General features: G+C 41.3%; 1 protein-coding gene across 1 annotated transcript in view; it reads right to left on the reverse strand.

Moving 5' to 3' along the window:
* Positions 1–6134: 6134 nt before the first annotated feature.
* TXLNB (taxilin beta) overlaps positions 6135–22676 on the reverse strand; it is a 49209-nt gene continuing 32667 nt past the window's right edge. Inside the window, exons 7-10 of the mRNA XM_008006846.3 lie at positions 19005–19079; positions 11412–11504; positions 8209–8304; positions 6135–6923 (exon numbers count right to left, since the gene is read on the reverse strand). Coding sequence (XP_008005037.2) covers positions 6135–6923; positions 8209–8304; positions 11412–11504; positions 19005–19079 — 1053 coding nt within the window. The remainder of the gene's footprint in view (positions 6924–8208; positions 8305–11411; positions 11505–19004; positions 19080–22676) is intronic.

The following is a 22676-nucleotide window of genomic DNA, read 5'->3' on the forward strand; positions in this document are numbered from 1 at the left end:
CCAGGTTGGAGCTGTGGTGTTAAAGTGTATTAAGGTCATCATGAGTTGGACTTTATTGCTATTCTGCTTCCCCAAAAGGGCTCACTAGTTTATGTCCCTCTTCCTTTCATTGTTCTTAATAGTCTTATGGTTTTATCTTATATGTCATATCTTAACTTAAAGTTTTACACTGTACATAATAGCTTATAGATTTGAACTCTTTCACGTTTTTGAAAATATGCAATGTATTGGCCAGGTGCGGTGGCTTACACCTGTAATCCTAGGACTTTTGGAGGCTGAGGCAGGTGGATCAGGAGGTCAGGAGATCGAGACCACTCGGCTAACATGGTGAAACTCTGTCTCTACTAAAGATACAAAAAATTAGCTGGGTGTGGTGGCGCATGCCTGTAGTTCCAGATGCTCGGGAGGCTGAGGCAGGAGAATTGCTTGAACCTGGGAGGCGGAGGTTGCAGTGAGTCAAGATCAAACTACTACACTCCAGCACCTTTAGACAGAGTGAGAGACTCCGTCTAAAAAAAAATGATGTAATGATGTGTCTATTCTAGATATTTTACCTATAACACATATATACATATGTAATAGATACAATAGCTATCAGATTGAAAGTATTTCCTTTTTTTCCCCTTGTAACATAATGTCTTCTTGCTTGGCTTCTAGCAAGCAGTTTTTGTGTTATTTGACATAAAATGTCATCAACTGACTGTCAGTTCTGAAATAATGAGTTTTACACGTCAGTATGTTTTAGTTATGATATGAGGTAATTGAACATTATATCACTTAAAAAAAAAGTCAAAGTGGAATAGATGTTGGCATGAATAGAAATCTCGGGCTCTGAAATCCAGCAGGAAGAAGGACTTGCATTTGGGTTTAGCCGAGCTTGATTGTGCTGTTGAAATAATTTATCCTTTTTGTTATCTCCTGGCAAGGTGAAGTAGCTTCTGTGAATAATTTTTGTTTCATAGATCAGTGAATTTCTAGGTTTATTTTGCTAGTTAAATGTTTCTACCAAATATCCTTATTCACACAGGAAACGATTCTTTTTTATAGTTTGTTCTTTCAGGAAAGATAATACTAAGTATCCTTTGAAAATACTGGTGAAAGCCCGGGCATGGTGGCTCACGCCTGCAATCCCAGCACTTTGGGAGGCCGAGGTGGACAGATCACTTGAGGTCAGGAGTTTGAGACCAGTCTGGCCAATATGGTGAAACCCCATCTCTACTAAAAATACAAAAGTTAGCTGGGCATGGTGGCAGGTGCCTGTAGTCCCAGCTACTCAGGAGGCTGAAGCATGAGAATTGCTTAAACCTGGGAGGTGGAGGTTGCAGTGAGTCGAGATCGCACCACTGCACTCCAGCCTGGGCAATAGAGTGAGACTCAGTCTCAAAAAAAAGAAAGAAAGAAACAAAGGAAAGAAAGGAAAGAAAGGAAAGAAAGGAAAGAAAGGAAAGAAAGGAAAGAAAGGAAGAAAGGAAGAAAGGAAGAAAGAAAGAAAGAAAGAAAGAAAGAAAGAAAGAAAAGAAAATATTGGTGTAAATACTCATCTATGGGACCAGAATTAAACTTAGGTCAAATTTTATACCTCTGTATTTACGTATATGTATGTGTGTTTGCATTCACATGCACATGTGACAGAAGCTAGCATTTGTAGAACTTTTATCAAGAGCTACCACCAAAGAGGCTTAACTTCAGTATTGAGGATACAACTTAATAGGGCTGAGAAAAATCATTATCATCACATGAAAGCTTCTGTTCCAACAGAGTGCTCTCATGGAGAACCTTAATTTTCAAGTTCTAAAATACAGAAATGGAAATTATTTAAACCTTGTGAAAATTGAACCCTTATGCCCCACTTGCCTGTGAAACCCTCCTCGCCAGTTTATGATGAGAATGAACTTCGGAGGCCAGAGTCTTTATTTTCATTTCACATCTTCCATTAGCAAATGCTTTACATTTTAAATTATTTTACTTGGTCGGGCGCGGTGACTCACGCCTGTAATCCCAGCACTTTAGGAGGCCGAGGCGGGCGGATCACAAGGCCAGGAGATAGAGACCATCCTGGCTAACATGGTGAAACCCTGTCTCTAGTAAAAACCCAAAAAATTAACCGGGCGTGGTGGCGGGCGCCTGTAGTCCCGGCTACTCGGGAGGCTGAGGCGGGAGAATGGCCTGAACCCGGGAGACGGAGCTTGCAGTGAGCCGAGATCGCGCCACTGCACTCCAGCCTGGGCTAAAGAGCGAGACTCTGTCTCAAATAAATAAATAAATAAATTATTTTACTTTCCCAAATACTGGATTTAACTACTGGTTAGAGGAGAACGGGCTGGGAAAATTGTCCTGAAACCATCTCCCTCTCCTGTTTCTTGTTGGTCTTACTGAAAAGCAGCATCAGTTTTACAGCGAGCACATGTTACTTTTATAATCCCCAAAAAGAGGGTATTTAAGAAGTGTAAGTCAATACCAGGCCAAAAGGAGCAAAATCAGCCTTACGGGCAGGTCTTACCTTTTCTCCCTGGTCTTACCTTTTCTCCCTTCCTAGCTCACAATCCTCTTCTCACAGCGTGCTAGGAAATGTGGTGTTTGAGAAGCCCCTCCCAGGTCAGTGAGAAGAATCAAAAAGCAGAGCAGCTGAGTCTCTGAGTCTTGTTCGATGAAATTCTTGGAGCAGTCAGGAGGGCTGGAGAGAGGAAAAGGGCATAGACACCTTCTATGCTTCCTCCCTTCCTCCAGGAGGACACACGGCAGAAAAGCCTGTGGAAACGTGGTCTCATGGGAGGTTGGTACTGAGAAGCATATCAGCCGGGTGAGAACTGTCCACCAGCACTGCAGAGCCAGGCAGAGGAGTCTGGGTTTTGTTTTCTTATTAGCCCCGGGCACTCCGTTTCCAGTGCTTCTCTCTTGCAGGCCTCAGTGACATTTTTTCTTTTTTTGAGACAGGGTCTCACTCTTTCACCCAGGCTGGAGTACAGTGGCATGACCATGGCTCACTGCAGCCCCCACCTTCCAGGCTCGAGCTATCTTCCTGCCTCAGCTTCCCAAGTAGCTGGGACCACAGGCGTGTGCCACTATGTCTGGCTAATTTTTTAAAAAAAATTTTGTAGAGATGGGGGTTTTACTATGTTGCCCAGGCTGGTCTTGAACTCTTGGGCTCAAGTGATCCTCCCACCTTAGTTTCCAAAGTGCTGGGATTATAGACATGAGCCACCATACCTGGCCTCCGTGATTTTTAACTGTAGCCTCATTGTTATTTCTCCCTCCCTTTCTCTCTTTCTCTCTCTCTGTCACACACACACGCCCCAATGTTTTCAAAGTGTTGGCTACACGTAAGTCTATTTAGTGACCAAAAACTTAATTAACTACAGAATAAAACCATAATTTTCAATAGGTATTGTTGAAGCATAGAAGTAACAAAAATAAAAATAAAATAAAATAGGTGAAAGTTAAAAAATAAAATGACTACTAGAGAATTTGGGAAGAGAGGTATCTTTTTTAATAGATATATAAATTATAGTTATTTAATTTAGAAAACAATAACTTTAGTGTTTCTAGAAAGTAGATGGCATTTCTAAAAAATAGTTACATACACTTGATAAAGAACAGATATTCCTTCTGCATTTAGAACTTTATGAGTTATTGTTACAATTAGTAAGGCTAAATTCTAACACAAAGGACTATAATAAAACATTCTTTTAATGTTAAAATAATTCTCCCAAAACCTATATTAAGCTTTACAAATTTCAGGCAAGTCATTCCATCTGAAACTCTGTCCAAGATACACATGGCTGTGAGTAATGTGTTTCTGTGAAAGTCTTTTGGATGAAAATAATGAACTTGGGGTTTTAGAATATTTGATTTACTGCCTTTGGGTTCCTCTCCTGCCTGTTTCTCTTGCTAAACATTCAGACTGAGACTTTACTGTGACTAATCTTACTCCATTCTTGGACATTCTGCCTCTGTAGTGGGGAGGGAGACCCTCCTGGATTATGGTGAATATTTAGCTTTGAATCAAATGAATGTTTAAATCTCAAAGACTTGCAATAATGTTGAATTTGGCTGGATACCCTATGGTTATAATATTTTAAGCCTTTAAAAATATACAGATTCTCAAATAGCGACAAGCTTTTTTCCTAATTTTTTTTTCCTGCCTAGCAACTTTGTTATTATCCTCACTGTCTACTTCAAACAAACTGTATGCAGTTTACAATTCTTGTAGCATATGGTTGCTGCCTACAAGCACTTTGTGTGCCTTGGCAAACAGCCACATGCAACATTGAAGAATGGTTTCCTGGATGAGTACTAGAGAATTTTGTTTCTATCCATTTTTCTACTTGAGTTCAACTTTTAAAATAGAGTTGGGTTAGACATTGTTTCTTTCTTCCCTTCTCCCTCCTTCCTTTCTTCCTTCCCTTTCCTCTCTCTCTTTCTTCTTTCCTGTTTCATTGTTGCAGCTATCCTTTACGCTAGGTAATTTATGTTGTCAATATCATTAGAAGTTCTTATCTAAAAATACAAAAAACTAGCCGGGCGAGGTGGCGGGCGCCTGTAGTCCCAGCTACTCCGGAGGCTGAGGCAGGAGAATGGCGGGAACCCGGGAGGCGGAGCTTGCAGTGAGCTGAGATCCGGCCACTGCACTCCAGCCCGGGCTACAGAGCAAGACTCCGTCTCAAAAAAAAAAAAAAAAAAAAAAAGAAGTTCTTATCAAGCAATGTTAATATAATACTCATGTTGACAATCCCAAGTGTTTCTAGCTTTTGCCTTCTCCTGAATCCTCACCTATATTTCAAATCATTTTGATTAAAATCCATTGGTTTTTTGTTTTGTACCTCTGGTCTAAAGAGAAATCCTCATGGCAGAAAACGTGTTGGTTTGTAAGCCTCATCACTGATATTGAGACCCAGTGTAGATTTCTGTTTTGGAAAAACAATAGGTTTATTCAGCATTAATTGAGATGAGGGCTGGGTGTAATTTTCTACTGCAAAGGAGAAATTGGGAAGGAAGGATCAGAAGCAGCTTTTAGAATATAGGCTGGGTCTGACAGCAAGAGATGAATATTCTGTCTTGAGACACTGGTAGTGCAAGAGGCAGGGGATCAAAGCACAGCCCCTTCTTAGTGTGAGGTCCCTTCACCCCTCAATCCCTAGCTCCCTTTCCCACTTCCAACCCTTTCCTTACAGGAGGCCTGGATTGGGACGCCCTGGCACATGAGGGGGCAGCAAAGCAATGAACTGAGAAGTATAGGAGAAGCAGCCGCCAAGAGGTGAGCTTGTGTTTCTCTTTTCTGTTTTGGGCCCCTAGTGGCCATCTTTGTGTCCATACTGTCTGCACAGATTGCAATCTAACTGCTTTTCTGTCATTTGATCAACTGGTTGAATTCATTTATCTACCATTGGGTTACTTATTTTTGCCCAACATAATGATAGCCTAAATACTTATGGTCCAAACTCACTTCAGATTTATAGAACATTAGTCTACCATAGTCCCAAGTGCAAGTAAGAGATCATTTTTTGATTAGCATCTAAATATTCTGCACTGAGAAAAATGCTCTAAGGGGTGAAAGAAATGTATGTGTAATAATGCATTTATATATACATATATAAAATATATACCTGTATATATGTATATAAACACACATATTCACACATCTATATATATGTGTACATATACATGCACATACATATGTATATATTATGTATATGTATAGTTTAAATGCAACCTGGACATCCATAAATTACTATGGAACTTATTAAACTATATATCCAAATAAGCAGAACATCACATTTTCAATATTTATATATTGCAGTAGAAGTCTTTAAACATAAAATCTTACTGGTGATTAACAAATTTAATTAAGTATTATCTTAACAGAAAAGTAATATAAATTTGCTGTCTGATGTTTTGTTGCCCTTTGGGAAAATTATACTGTCAACCAGTGTTAAATAGAAAACCTTCAAATCAGTTACAAACTGGTAACAAATAGCAAAGCCTGAATGAATGTGTTCTGCATAACATTAAAAAATGACTTGATCCTACTTCTCTTTCATTTGACATCTCTAGCCCTTAATGCCTTTTTCGGAAGACAATCTGTTATGCTGAAGGTGCAAGGAGTCAGGACGAAGCCTCTGAAGGCATGGCGAGGCTTAGTCGACACCTTCCAGATTGGTGTCAGCCAGGTTGGGCGGCTGAGGCCCAGCTGAGGCCCCTACTGGCAGCTCCTCTGCTGCTGCTGGTGGGGGCTGCCTACTGGGCTCACATGCAGGCACCATGGCTGCAATGTGCTCTTCAGCCGTGCATGCTGGAGTAGGCACATCTGCCTCCATCTCCTGTAGGGAGGCCTTGGTGGGAGCCTGTGGGGCCTGACTGGAAGCTTCTGCCTCTGGCTTCCAGGACTGCTGATCAGCCTGTGCTCCAACAGGGAGACCCTCGCATTGGGTTTGTGCTTCCAACCCGGCAGGCGAATTACTAGCCTTGGAAGGAGGTTCAGCCTCACTGCCTCTTTCGGCTTCAGCCCGAGGAGTTAGGGGAGGCAGGGGACTCTCTGAATCCCGTGAAGGGATCAGAGGGGGTTGCTCTGGCTCTTTGAGAGCGGCATCACTGCTCTCCTGAGAACTGCTGATTTTGGGTTGGGTTTCTTTGGACTGATGCGGGGTTGACTGTGAATGATGAATTATCATGAAGGCTGTGGCCAGATTTTTCACAGCGGTTTGGACACTATTAACCTCCTCTGCGTCAATCTCTTGATCCACAGAGACGTTTGACTCTGGCTCTTCATCAGAGGTATGCTGACTTTGGTCATCCTTTTCAGATACTTTTGTGTCTCTGATTTTTTTGTAGAGTTCATTTCTCTCTTCTTGTAAAGCACGGCAGAGGTTCTCTAGCCTCCCAATTTTCATCACGAAGCATTCATATTCTTTAGCTCTCAGTGCTTTCTGTGATGTGAAAACACACGCACATATATGCACAGATGAAATGACATGATAAGCAAAATGTCCAGGATGCTCTCTGGAAACAAGCAAAACTATTTGTCCCAGAATTTGTCTACTAGGCTCTGGGACCTGGCCACAGAGTAGGGGCTGAACAGATGCTTGGTCATGGACATCACTTCCTTTTTTTTTGGCATTGTGTACTAGACTGGTAGATTTTTAATCACCATAGCCTGTTCACTGGGAAAGAAAGATAGTCAGGCTTCCTTCTGCTTTGGTCCATAGCCTCTCAAATCTTAGAGTAGATGAATTTTCTGCTTCTGAGACTTAGAAGGTAGAAGCAAGACTTGTGGCAAGATAAATGAGATGGATTGGGACTTGGGTCTCAGCAATGCCTTCCTTATCTATTCTATGAATAAACTGCTATGTGCTAACCCCAGCAGCCATTTGATTTATGTTGATGAGTAATAAGTATATCTCTTTGGAATTGGTTACAATTTGGGAAGAATTGTTAGAACAGTAATTATAACCATAAAAATTCACCACATACTAATTCATGATGCTGGCTGCTCAAATGGTTCAATTTTTTCTTTGAGAAATGTCTGTGTATTTGTGCATGAAAATGTTCCTAATTATCTCACTCCTTTACCCCATCTCTTAGCTACTCTTTGCCTTTGAGACCCTTTTTTCCCACTTGTTATACATGGAGAGACCTTCACCTGTAAACCCTACTTCTCAGGTCAGGGGCCATGTATCTCTCTGCCTTTGGACTCTCAAAATCTACTTGGAGCCTGGCATGAGATCAGTACTTAAATTTCTATTGAAGGAATTAAAAAGAGATATCTCCATATCTGTTTATATTAGAAAATAGCACATGCACTGGACGCTTGGGCTGGTGTCTTCTTGCAGTATATTCAAATCAACTGATTAATTTATTCAGCACTTGTTATGTGTCAGACACTGGGAAAATTCAAAGTAAAGTAAGACACTCATCCTGCCTTTAAGGAATTCACAGCCCTCAAAGGGGACAGCTGCCCTGGGTACAGCTATTGAATCAACAGGTAAGGATGTGACTTAGGGTCACAAAGCTCTTTATGAGTCTGGACCTGATTCTAAATGAACTTTGCTCTTTTTATATTTATTACAATTTAAAATGTCACATCCCTCCACCGAAAATTCAGCTCCTTTTCAAACATAACCATTTGTACTATTATCAGGTTATAATTGTATAATAAGTATGAATATATTGACTAGACAGATGGGATTAAAGCTAAGGGAGAAACTTCCTCACCTCTTCAATCATGTCCAACAGAGCTTTGTTACAATTCTCAAATCGGGCTTTCCATGTGGCTGTGTCCTTTTCCAGCTTCTTCATTTTCTTAGTTGTCTACAGAAATTAGAGTGTGTGAGTGTTAATCTTGAAGAGTTAATATATCAAGGAAGCTATTAGCTCCATATGTGAGACCAGGAGAAGTCCTTTTGTTACCAGCTGCTGAAGCAAACAAATGTTCAGTGTCAAGAATGAAGATTGCAGCAGAGCCATGATTTATTTCTGAGCCAGCTAGGGCAGTGGTGAGCAAACTTATTTGCACCTGAGCCACTTCAGGAAACGGGAAATGACTTAGGGGCACATGGTTTTGTCACTGCTTTTTCTTTCACTTAAAAGAAGAATATCTTTATGGAGTCCCATGAACAAGCCTGTAATTTAGGATGTTTACGGTATTGAACAGAAGACTATCACAGTGGGAAAGCTGGCATGGCCTTTTTAGCCATTAAAATGTTGATAATATCTGGGCACATCTGAGAAGTAGCTGCACAAAAGCAGCCTCTGTATTTTCTGGGTCTTTACATTTATAGAGTGAGGTAGAGTTCACAAAAATCCTTGAAACAGTCCCACAAGGAAGGTTCTATTTTCAGCCCCGATTTTATAAATGTGGAAACCAAAGTTCAGAGAGGTAGAGAATAAATTAAAAAAAAAAAAAAATTTAGGTGAGTTAACAGAAGAGTGGGGCTGCCATTTTTTATTTCATTTAATGAAGCATACGGAATGTCTGGTGGTCACCAGGCCCTGGGCTGGGTGCGAGGAAGTGAGAAGTGAATACAATGCAGCCTGTCTTTTTTGAACCTGAGGCTACTCACGTTCTTGTTTGCAGGATCTCTTCTTTGCTTGGATGAAGTGGAGAACAAGGCATGTATTCAGGTGCAGCTTTCCTGGATGAAACACAGCTGGGCACTCGTGGCATGGTGCCAAGCTGCCTGAGGCTAGGTACCCATGGAGGCCAGAGGCTGGTCCCAAGACTGTCAGCCCCTGGCTCTGTAGAGAAGCTAGGTTTTAAATTTTGATCATATTTTAATTTAGTAGTTTGTAAACTTCTTTTTTTGTTGTTTTCTTGTTTTTTTGTTTTGTTTTGTTGTTGCTTGTTTTTCACTCTGTCGCCAGGCTGGAGTGCAGTGGCGTGATCTCGGCTCACTGCAAACTCGGCCTCCCAAGTTCAAGTGATTCTCCTGCCTCCGCCTCCTGAGTAGCTGGGATTACAGGCACCTGCCACCACACCTGGCTAATTTTTTGTATTTTCAGTAGAAACAGGGTTTCACCATGTTGGCCAGGCAGTCTCGAACTCCTGACCTCAAGTGATCCACCAGCCTTGGCCTCCCAAAATGCCGGGATTGCAGGCGTGAGCCACTGCGCCCAGCCAGTTATTTGTAAACTTTAAGGTCGTCGATCTTTTTAAGAATGTGGTGAAAGCTGTGGGACCACACTTCACAAAAATGTGCATATGTGCATCTTTTTTTGCTAATTTCTAGGGAGTTCTCAGGTCAACTACTAACCCCAGATTAAGAACTCCTGATTTAATATTTATTCCACTCTTAAAAGTACATAATTTTGAAGTAAAAACATCTTTTCCTGTTCTAATTTATACCAGTCTTAAAATGCTAGAATTAAAAAAAAAATTTAAGAAAATAGATAGTTCTATTCTGCAATGGGAGAACTGTAACATTTAACAAGTGTCAATCTTCTTCAGGTTGCTCATTGAATTGTAAAATATATCATAGTATTTTAAAAATATATTTTAAGAGGATGTTTTCTACACTTCAAAACCATTAATGCCAATCCCTGTTCAGAAACACAGTTCTGATGCTGATTTTGTATTGGGAAGACACTGAACAAGCTTTAAACATTACATTAAATAATAATACTGGCACCTTATATTTGAAAAATAATTGTAAAAAGTTTAAATCCCTTCCAAAATACATTAATTTAAGTTCACAATCTTGTGAGTTAGACAGGGGAAAGTAGTATCTGCATAGATTAAAAAAAAAAAAAAAATTAGAGGCCAGGAGTGGTGGCTCATGCCTGTAATCCCAGCACTTTGAGAGGCCGCGGTGGGTGGATCACATGAGGTGAAGTGTTCGAGACCAACCTGACCAACATGGTGAAACCCCGTCTTTACTAAAAATATAAAATTAACCAGACATGGTGGTGCATGCCTGTAATCCCAGCTACTTGGGAGGCTGAGGCAGGAGAATCGCTTGAACCCGGGAGGCAGAGGTTGCAGTGAGCCGAGATCGCGCCATTGCACTCTAGCCTGGGCAACAAAAACAAAATTCCATCTCAAAAAAAAAAAAAAAAAAAAAAAAATCAGATTCGGGAAGTTAAGTGAATTGTCCAACACCACTGGAGAATTGAATTCAGGCTTTCATCTTCTCATTCAAGGCTCTATCAGTTATATCATATTATATAAGTTTTCTTCTAAGAAGGTTCTTGTAAGATGGCATTTCCTATTCTAACATTCTTTTGTATATTTGTATAAAGGTTTTGTTTTGTTTTGTTTTGTTTTGAGACAGAGTCTTGCTCTGTTGCCTAGGCTGGAGTGCAGTGGCACGATCTCGCTCACTGCAACCTCTGCCTCCTGGGTTCAAGCGATTCTCCTGCCTCACCCTCCTGAGTAGCTGGGACTACAGGCACGTGCCACCATGCCCGGCTAATTTTTGTGTTTTTAGTAGAGACGGGGTTCACCATCTTGGCCAGGCTGGTCTCAAACTCCTGACCTTGTGATCCACCCGCCTTGGCCTCCCAAAGTGCTGGAATTACAGGCATGAGCCACTGCGCCTGGCCAAATGTTTTTTTTTTTTTTTTTCCTTAATTCTTAGAAGGTTATATTTTGACTTTAGTATATACAACAAAATGTTAAATTGCTAGCTCTGTTTTTTGTTTTTTGTTTTTTGTTTTTTTTAGTTATCCATGGGTTAGAAAAAGAACTATTCTTTCTCAGAGTGAAAATGTAACCTAGAATTTTTGTACTCCTGCTAAGATTAATACACTAGATACTTACCAATTAAAAACTACAACCCAAACCTCATTCCTACTTATAAACATTTCATTACTTTGTGAAATGCACCAAAATATCCTAGTGAGAGAAAAAGGAAACCAAAGGAAATTTGCCTGTCAAAATAGAAAATGTCAATATTTTGTTGGTGATAAGCAATACTCACTTTGTCCATTTCCTGTTTGAAAGTGGCAAACACCTCATTGCTTTTTGTTAGCGTGCTCTGGAATTCTTCAAACCTTCCTGAGTAGAGAGTGAGCTGTCAACAGAGGAAAGAGTGGATCTTTCAGAATACTTCCAGAAGAAAACAACAGGTCATTGTTCATTATTTAAAGGAATTCTCAATATAGGATTAGTAATATGTTTAGTTATTTTATTTACTACAAGGTTAACCTAGGTCAGTGAGCATGATTGAAATGCTTCTTTAAAATAAAAATGAAAACATAGCCCAGGCGCGGTGGCTCACGCCTGTGATGCCAACACTTTGGGAGGCCAAGGCAGATGGATCACCTGAGGTCAAGAGTTTGAGACCAGTCTGGCCAACACGGTGAAACCCCATCTCTACTAAAAATACAAAAATTAGCCGGGCGTGGTGGTGGGCACCTGTAATCCCAGCTACTTGGGATGCTGAGGCAGGAGAATCGCTTGAACCTGGGAGGTGGAGGTTGCAGTGAGCTGAGATCGTGCCGTTGCACTCCAGCCTGGGCAACAACTCCATCTCCAAAAAAAAAAAAAAAAAAAGAAAAATGAAAAAAGAAAAAAGAAAATATGATATCATTATATTAAAACTTTTATTAACATATGTTGAGTACTATGTGCATGGACTGTATGTACAAAAGTATTTAACACGTGCATCTGCATGAGGGACCTGCACTTCTAATGGGAAGCCCATCTCAAAGACAACTTGACTATGGGACAATGGCTGCAAAGTCAAGTCAGTTAAGGACAGTGGGTGATCGAAGAAGGTGAACATGGCAGGTGACCATGTGAGTCACATGTTTATGGAGAAGGTGAACCTGGAACTTGGTCTTGAAGGAAGGGAAAAATTAGACAAATGAAAAGATGTGATAAAGGAAATGTGGGCTGGACACGGACAAGGGCCATTACCATGATGCAGGTTGTATACCACTCTAGGCAGTTGCCATTTCTGTTTCAGACATCAGAGTTTTGTATGTTTCTGAATATGGCATTCCAGCCAATAGCAGTTAAATGTCCCTTTTTATCAAAATCAGTGTATTGTATCAGTTTTCCACAGATGGAAGTGATGAGTCTTGAAAAATAGATGCCTTTTTCTAATTTGCAGAGAAGCATTGTATGGGTTAGCATTTGCCAAGTGTGTGGCTCGCCATAGAGACATGGCGAGGAGCATTTGTATTGCCAAGTCCTTAATTCTAGTGCTTGCATTCAAGGTGGAAATGGGGCAACACAGGGAAGCAAAGTGTGTAAATACTTGATCGTTAATGACAGTGATAACATAATAAAATCTTGCCTTTGAAAATAATATTAGGGTAGCATGTTTTGAATGAGAGAGGATTTAGTATGGATGATTCAGATTGGTCAAGACTCAATTTTCAAATGAATTTTTGGTACTCTTGAGTGTCCAGAATAGTCCCAAGTCCTCAAATGGGTATAACATTTTCATACAACACATTTTTTTGTATGAAGAAGCAGACTTGCAGCATCCATCAACAAACAAGGGCCCTGGCTGCACTGGACAGACCAGGAAGGCTGGGTTATCAGCTGGAAGGAAGGCATCGACCAGTGTTATCAGTGTGAGTGTCTTTTTTAAAGCACAGAAAGCAGCCTGAATGAAAGCTGGCAGATTGGAGAGTTTCCAGTCTTGGGAGGTGTGTGTGAGAGGCAGTATGTATGAGTCAAACAATCCCTCGAGCCCAGAAAATTGCTTATCTAGAATGGGTTTTCCCCAATAATTTGGAGTAGCAGAGATTTTACTGTAGTAGACAACAATGATAACATAAATTATTTCTGTAGAATATAGATTATCCAAAGAAAAGCCAAATGACAGCTGATCATCATTTTGAAATCTCTCATTAGTACTGTGAGTATGTGACAGAACCAAAATTTGTTTCTCATGATTCCTCGACACACAGATTAAAGAAGACAGAGTAAAGGGGCATCAAGGAATCCATGGCCAAGAAGGGGCTCTAGGGTTTTACACACACAGACTCTCTCTCTCTCTCTCACACACATGCATGGTGCATAAGACAATATTTACTGCGGCTTTTTTTTTTTTCTTTCTTTCTCTTAAGAGACAGTCTGATTCTGTCACCCAGGCTGGAGTGCAATTGTGTGATCCTAGCTCACTGCAGCCTCAACCTCCTGGGCTTAAGGGACCCTCCTGCATCAGCCTCCAGAGTAGCTACAACTACAGGCACAAGCCACCATGCCTGGCTTTTTTTTTTTTCTTTTTTTTAAACCTAGGCTGGTCTCAAACTCCTGGCCTCAAGCAATCCTCCTGCCTCAACTTCCCAAAGTGTTTGGATTACAGGTATGAGCCACTGTACCCAGCCAATCATGTGCAATGCACTATGACATATTCTGTTCAATTGTGTTTTCATTTTTTTTTTTTTTTTTTTCAAAATACTGGCTGGAATCCACTGTGGGCCAGAATTAATTTCAGGGACCACATATGGGTCAAACCTCTCAGTCGGAGACACTGTGCCCTAGGGTTAGCTCTTGGGGACTGGCTACCTACCCTGCACATCATCCATTGGCCTAGGGTGGGAACAACTACCCCCAGCAGATCCTGGTCACCTTCTGTCACAACATCTTTTCATTTGTATTCTCAGTCCGGCCTCTTTTGTTAACTTTTTTCCTTAATTTCTCCCCATTCTTTTTCCAACTTATCAGTAACTCTAGCAGAATTACGTAGACGGCAGACACTGTGGTCTCCTGAGCTGATCCTCCCGATCCCTCTTGCAGCCCTGTAGTTACAGGCTGTAGACAGACGGGGCAGGAGTGAGCACATGTCTGGTCCATCTCACAGATGCAGCCTTGTTGGAATCAGCAAGAACCACCACTCCCAGGACTTCAGCCTCAACATGAGCTAACAGACATTAAAAACTCTCAGGTTTGATTGTCTTCACTTGACTGGGTAAGGCTGTCCTCGTGTCTTACTTTTCCATGTGTACCTGTTAAATTTTTCCATCATGTCTCAAAGTGAAGGCTTTATAAAAGAAAAAGGCAGAATGTTCTTCGTGGTGTATTAATTGGGCAGATTTTGTTTCCGTTTCTTATGTTTTCTTGTTGCTGGCTCATTAGCGTGGAGAAGACAGACACACCCAGAGTTCTGAGAAGTAGTGTCTTGATTCATCACCAGCTCTTCTGTGCTTTTTCTACTTATGGTTTTAGTTTTTGTTTTCTTTCTATTAAGTAAATTAATTGTAGTAAAATACACATAACACAAAAGTTACCATCCTAACCATTTTTAAGTGTATAGTTCAGAATTGCTAAGTATGTTTCCAACATGGTGTAACCAATCTCCAGAACCTTTAACATCTTGCAAAATGGAAACTTTATACACATTAAACAACAATTCCCCATTTCTTCCTTCCAGTGACCAGTCTAATATTTTGCTTTTCTTCCTATTTGACCTCTCCGTCTGGTGGCAAAAACTATGGATTTCTCAGATAACTCTAACACTCTCCTACTTACTAAACATTTGTACTTCTTGTTTACTAAATGGATATTTGTTTGGGAGCGTCTTCCCTCTCACTATCGTGCTGACATGATGCATGTTTGGTTTCATGTGTCATGTTCCCAGTATCACTTTGGTATTTCGGAGAGCCAGGGAAGGACATCCAGAGGTCATGCACAGATTTCTCCTGCCAGAGGCACAAATAGAAACAAACTCTTCTATGATTAGAACAACAACAAAAATTGCCTCAATATTTCACTTTTAAATGGGCGAACTGACAAACACAGTCTTTTTACTGGGCACTAAATTTTAATTACAGACATTCATAGAGTATGGGAAACAGCTGTGTCCAGGAATCATCTTGGTGAACCTGTGAGATTTGGTTTGGGAGTAAGTCCCATGACAAGAACAGGTGCAACAGTGCTCTCCTCTCACCCTGTAGAGGTATGGGGAGGATTTCAGACTTTAAAGACTCTGATTACATGCTTTTAACAATTTACCCACTGATCTTTCCCCTTGGGTAGTATTTTGTGTCCACGTCAGAATTGCTGACTTCCCACATCTGCTACTGTCTTCATCCTTATTGATCCAATGAACAGTCTATTTGTAGTGACAATTGTATCCCATTGATCGTCTCTGACATTTATTCTGTTGCCTTGGCTTGTATAATTGAAAGCCAGACATCGCTTCCCTAAGTGAGAAGCCTGTCCTCAATTGGCCAGCAGATGTCTTGTGACTGAAAAGTGACTTCTCTAGGAAAATAACACAATCTGTCCTTGATAATTCTCTTGCCCAGACCTTAGAAATGGGGCCTTCGCCTTGGCCTCCTGCTACTCCCACCCCTTTAAAGACAGCGTAAAACCAAAGGAAGTGTTGGAGTGTTACGCAGAAGAATCTGTGATAGAGTTTGTTTTCAAAGTTTAAAAGTTTTAAAAATATAATGTTGATACTTTTTAATGAGGAGCTTGTTTAAACATGATTACATGTAGGGATTCAGGACCTCTATTTTCTTCTTGAGGCTTAAGTAATTACTGGAATTTCAAAGGTAACTTGGAGACAAAAAGGAAAGACAAAGGAGGGTTCTTGCAATTAGTGAGGCTGCCTGCCTGCACTGTGGAACACTGCGGGCAATGGAGAAGAAGGCGGAGTCAACTTAGCTTAGGGCCACACTTCTTCAGCTCTGGAAGTTCTCTATGGTCATGAACTACAGCAGAATAGCATCTTGAGATCATCTTTTCCAGTGTTTCTTCAACTTTTTTGCAACTTAAGACTCCTGTTGGGCCGGGCGCGGTGGCTCACGAGGTCCTGTAATCCCAGCACTTTGGGAGGCCAAGGCGGGTGGATCACGAGGTCAGGAGATCAAGATCATCCTGGCTAACACGGTGAAACCCTGTCTCTACTAAAAACACAAAAAATTAGCAGGACGTGGAGGCAGGCACCTGTAGTCCCAGCTACTCAGGAGGCTGAGGTAGGAGAATGGCGTGAACCCAGCAGGCGGAGCTTGCAGTGAGCACTCCAGCCTGGGCCACAGAGAGAGACTCCATCTCAAAAAAAAGTCTCCTGTTGTCTCATATTTCCTTATACGAATCCTTACCTATGAAATAATACTACTAGTTCATACACTAATTAATAGTCAAGCAGAGATTTTTCTCTCTCTTATTGATGATTATATCGCCAAACCTAGAACCATGCCTAGCACTTAGTAGATGCTCAGTAAATATTGGTTGAATTAATTATGCTTATTTTGGGCCAGACACTGAGCAAAATGCTTTGCATGCATGACTTGAAAACCAACTACATATATTATATATGCATTAACTGATTTGCCTTTTAAAAACTTAAACATAGGCATAATTTCCATCCACAGTTGCTGAGCAAGAGGTGAAGTAATATCAGAAACAACTACATTTTAGATAGGAGCTGCTACCTTATGTGCTGATGTTCGAGAAACGCTGAAAAGTCATAGGCCTCTCAGGGGTTGCAGGACCCCAGACTGGGGTCATTGATTCATTATAGCACTTTCATTTTGCAGACAAGGAAATTCAGTTCCTTAGAGGTTTAGGTGAGTTGCACAGGGTCACACAGCTTCTCAAAGAGCTAGCGCTCGGACCTGGTGCCTGGACTCGGGGATGAATGAGGAACAACAGCAAATCTAGAACCCCTGGTTGATGGTTTTTTAAGTTTGAGGGGGTATAGGTGGGAAATTAGATCAAAACCTTTGTATTTGTATTGTACAGGTCATTAAAGGCCTTGATTCTGATGCCAGCTGAGTGAATCACTCTGTCGCCCGCAGTTTAACAATATAATCTACTCTGCTCAAGTTGATTGTCTTCATTTTGCATGGAGGAGTAGAGATTGCATGTAGCAAATGATGTGAACAGTGCACAGCTTCAAGTATTATTTATTGTTCCCCTCAAGGCTCTGTGTGGTGAATGAGGCACAGATAGAATTAGAGGCCTTGGCTTGATTCCTTGAGGTCACACCCCCTTTCCTTCTGCTAGACAGCCAGCAGTCAGCCACCCACCCTACACCATGATGCGATGAGTTCTGTGACTGCCTTAAGGATGATCTTGAGTTTGTAACTCCGGGCCCTTTGATTCAGACACATTATGTTTCTAACCTCTATGCACCTAGTGTATTAAAACAATTCTTCTTTATTATCAGAGAATAGTTCATACTGGAGAAAATAATTTAGTATTGCTTTGCTATAAACACATTGCAGATATATGCTTTAAGAAGGCCAGATATGAAAATGTTCCCTGTATTTTGTCTATGTAGTGGTATAATCTGTGATTTTAAATTTCTTATTTGCTTTTTTCTTTTACAATAAACACAATTTGTGTGTGTGTGTGTGTGTGTGTGTGTGTGTTTACAATGAACAAGTACTCAGCTGTCAGCACATAAACATTTACAAATCTTAAATTAGTGATGCCCAGCTTGGAAGGCTTCTGATTTCCTTGACTTCAGTGAATTTCTCCCTGTGACCTCACAGTTCCTTTAACACTTGGGTGTTTCCCAGGGCAGCGGAAGTCCTTCTGTGGCCCGTGGCAGGACGGTACTCCTGGAACCCACAGGGACCATTATTTAGGATGGGCAGAGCCCCAAGGTAGGGGGAAGATGGGTAGGTCTGGCTTTCTTCCAGAGTCACCTGGGGCATAAATGTCCACAATGGTCCCCCTTTCTTTTTAGAATCTGAAATAGGACCCCCCAGAGTCTAACAGAAGCACATAAAAGTTGCCACGCAGCCAACTCAAAATGGTTCCTGACTTGCCTGCCACTTCTATCCATTCACCACTGACAAGGCCAACCTCTGATGGCACAGAAACTTGAGTGGTGACTATTTTTCTCATTTCTTTTCTTTTTTTTTTTTTTAATTGAGATGGAGTCTTGCTCTGTCACCCAGGCTGGAGTGCAGTGGTGTGATCTCGGCTCACTACAGCCTGTGGCTCCTGAGTTCCAGTGATACTCCTGCCTCAGCCTACTGGGTAGCTGGGATTACAGGCACATGCTACCACACCCGACTAAGGTTTGTATCTTTTTAATAGAGACAGGGTTTCACCATGTTGGCCAGGCTGGTCTTGAACTCCTGACCTCAGGTGATCTGCCCACCTGGGCCTCCCAAAGTGCTGGGATTACACACAAGCCACCGCGCCTGGGCCTCATTTTCTTTTTATGATAAATAATATCAAAACATGAGGACATTTTAAGAATCGCCAGTCATAGATGGTGCATCTAAGTAGTTTACATTTTCTTCTTACCTTAACAGGGCAATGAGAGGGAAAACACAGCAGAAATAAGAAGCGCTAGATGGGAACCTGGACACTGGCTGACACTGTTGACCATTGTACTGTCATCCATTGTCTGTCAACAAACCTTTGACTGGATGTTGCTGGTGCAGAACATTTCTTTTTCATAGATATAATATTGTGCTTTTATTTTTACTTAAAAATACGAATAAATGTGAAGTTATTCTTCATTTCCAACTCCCATCCCCCCATCCCCTGCCACATAGGAGGACCTCTGCTGCCCACCTTTGGCCCCAGCCTTTTTATCTGGGGACCGTGAGGACAGCGCCCCCATGCCTCATCCCCTTGGCCTCACCTGAGCCTGTAGGACTGTCTCCTGCTCCTTCAGCACTTTCGCCTGAAGCTTCCACTCTGCCGCCTGGTTCAGCAACTATGAGAAGAGAAAGTGTGTGGAAAGATGGTCAGATTGACCTTTTAGATTACTATTTGGCTGTAATTTGTCTATAAAACTTAATAACCTGCTCATTAACCTCCTTAAGTAATTTTTTGGAACTCTGAAAAGAATCTAAGAAAGCTAAAAAAAAACCAGGCCCAGCATAGTGGCTCATGCCTGTTACCCCAGCACTTTGGGAGGCTGAGCTGGGAGGATTGCTGGAGGCCAGGAGTTTGAGACCAGCCTGGGCTACATAGGGAGACCTTGTCACTAAAAAAAAAAAAAAAAAAAAAAAAAAAATTTAGTCAGGGGTGATGATGCATGCCCGCAGTCCCAGCAACTCAAGAGGCTGAGGTAGGAGGATCACTTGAGCCCAGGAATCCCAGGTTGCAATGAGTTATGATGGGGCTGCTGCACTCTAGCCTGGGCAACAGAGTGAGACTCCACTTCTAAAAAAAGAAAGAAAGAAAAAGAAAAAGAAAGCTAAGAAAATAATTGGCCTAAAAAAGTTGGATTCTCAACTATAAACTAGTGGTTTTAATGAAAAAAAAAAAAAAGCCTCCAGCTTAAGTATGAATCACAAAAAATTCAACTTCCCACCACATTCTGGAACCCTCTCTAGCAATCCTGGCTGACAATCATTCAGCCTCTGCTTGAACCTCTCCAGAACTTCCTCACTGGGTGCACTTTTGTCAGCAACTGTTTCTTTTCTTTCTTTTTCTTTTTCTCTCTTTTTTTTTTTTTTTTTTTTTTTTGAGACGGAGTTTCTCTTTTGTCGCCCAGGCTGGAATGCAGTGGTGTGATCTCAGCTCCCTGCACCCTCCACCTCCTGGGTTCAAGCGATTCTCCTGCCTCAGCCTTCTCAGTAGCTGGAATTACAGACACCTGCCACCACACCCAGCTAATTTTTATAGTTTTAGTAGAGAAGGGGTTTTGCCATGTTGGCCAGGCTGGTCTCCAACTCCTGACCTCGTGATCTGCCTGCCTTGGCCTCCCAAAGTGCTGGGATCACAGGTATGAGCCACCGTGCCTGGCCAACAACTGTTTCTTGATAGTAAACCCGGAATCATTCTCCTAGACCACTGTTCTCCACCATAGCACATGTGATACAATAAAAAATATGTATGTCCTTGGTCTTTGTCCCTGATTCCTGACACAGAGCTTCTAACATGCATCAGAATCTCCTATGGAACATATTAAAATGCAGATGCCTCTCAGATAATATGATTTAGGAAGTACAGGGTGTGACTGAAATCTGTGCTTAAAGAAAATACCCAAAATGGTCTGGATATCAGTGGTCTGTGGATTACATTTTGAGAAATACGGGTTAGAAGTTTGACTTATTGGTCTGAATCCTGGCCCCTGAGAGCTGATGGGTTAAACTGAAAAGGTGATTTGGGCATACAATGACACACTCATATATAAGCTTGTAATTTTTAACTTAAGATGAATGTCCATTTCTCAATTTTGAGGAGGGGCTGTGGTCTTTGTTTTGGGTATGGATCTTCTGATTAGAGTTCAGAGGGTTTTTTGTTTTGTTTTTATTATTATTTTTAAAAATCACATACATAGCGTGCCATATAAGATTTCTAGGTTGTTAGGCTTGTGTGTGTGTTTAGCAATAGTGCTAGAACCTAAAAATACTTGTGAAGCAGCTTGACTGGATAATTCTCTAGAGTTTTCCACTTCCCCCCAGTCTTTTATAGCTACTCATAGCTAGTTTGACAGTTTTTTGCCACTTGTTTGCATTTAGTCTTTCAAAGCACTAAGCATAATTTGCACAAACAGTTTTTTGTTTTCATACTTATATTTCATCAGTTTATGTAACATCCTGTTGATTTACACAAAAGCAAGTGCAATTGGAAAGAAAAGGTTTGTGCAAAGAGCTGATTCTTGGTAAGCTCCACTTTACTAAACTGGGGCAAATATTTGTAGCCCTTCCAGAGAGTGGCTTGGTAGACCTGCGAGTCAGCATGCTGTGGGCATCAGTTAGTGTGTTTCACAAAGACAACAGTGAACATCAGAGATCAATTTGGCTAGTCTGTCTGGTGGTCATCAATTAAGAAGTTTCTCTTATATTTGAAGATAGGCTGATTTAAATTTCCTACTTTTAGTTTATCCCTATTGTAAAAAAATGTCCACGAGGTCTATGCATTGCTTATGTAATCAGAACCAAAAAAACCAACAATACAATCATGATTTTTAAAAACTGGAGAGCATCTTTTTCCTCATCTAAGTTTGTCTTTTTCCTATGGCCCAACCTCTCCATTTGTAAAATGGGTTGTAATTGTTCCTCTATGCTTCACAGTGTGCAGTGAAGATTGATTCTTAATGGAAGTGCAACTGACTGGTCCTATGAGAGGACTAGGGCAGCTGTGGAATAGAAGCCCTACAGTGTCCCCTCTGGCCATCTAAGGGGAGTGTTGGCACTGTGCCTGCTTATTGTGAGCTGGTTATGCAGCCTTGTTGTGACTGGTGACCCCTGACCTTGAGGGAGGCTGGTGGCTGCCTATTCTGCCTGGATGACTTGATACCTCATCACTTCCAAAGGGAGGTGCCCGAGCTACAACCCAGGTAGGCGGCTAGCTTTGAAGAACTGAGGGGAGCTCCCTCTCTTTGACTCAAATCTGTTTTGCTGAACCAGGGCGGGGTGCTAGTTTCTTGCTAAGGCTGGATCGTCTCAAACCTGCTCTCCAATATCTCTCATGTGCATCTTTGTCTAGTTCTTTCTCGGTCGTGTCTCGTGTGTTATATAACAAAGTACTGCTATCCTGTGGGAAGCATATTTTACCCAAGAGGGTAATTACAGCAATGGTGGAATTTCTATTCTCTTGGATTGTGAATAATAATTGAATGTTTTATTTCTTGCTTTCAGAGCTAGGTTGTAGATGGATTTCATAAATTAATCTTTTTCTTAAGAGAACATGGACTTCTGATTTGAAATTATTCAATGTCCACCAGATTATATTGCCCAAAATTTGTCTTTTTGTTGCCATGTTTGAAAAGTTATTTTAAAATTACTATTCTAACCAATTGAATTGATTCTGGTCTGATTTTGGGTAAATGAAAAGCTCAAGATCAAAATGTGAAATGGCCAAATTTGAATAATTGGTCCATGGACTATGTTTTACCTCTCTCTCACCCCAGCAACAGATACATGCCTCAACTCATACCTCTGAAACACACATCTGAGTATGATGCATTGTCACAGAGAGTGTGGGCTTTGGGAACAGACGCACAGAAGATCAAAACACATCTTGCTCAATCAGCAGCGTGTGACCTTTACAAGTTGCGTATCTTCTTGGAGCCTCAATTCTCTCATCCGTAGAATGGCCCTATAGCTTTTTAGGGGGTGCTTGGAGTTAATGAGATATCAATAAACACTGCCACTCAGTTTCCTGAGGCCAAAACTTAGGAGTCATCCTTGACTCTCTCCTTTTCTCTTTGTCACCAGCTTCAGGTCTGCAGCACTGCCTGTTGATTTCACAATGAAAACAACTTTCATCCATCTCCAACCCTCTTCTCTGCTGCCATATCCCTAAACCAGGTCATTGTCACATTTCATCTGATTGCTATAGTAGTCCCCTAATTGTC

The sequence above is a fragment of the Chlorocebus sabaeus genome, chromosome 13 (genome assembly GCF_047675955.1).
Source record: "Chlorocebus sabaeus isolate Y175 chromosome 13, mChlSab1.0.hap1, whole genome shotgun sequence".
Classification (NCBI taxonomy): domain Eukaryota; kingdom Metazoa; phylum Chordata; class Mammalia; order Primates; family Cercopithecidae; genus Chlorocebus; species Chlorocebus sabaeus.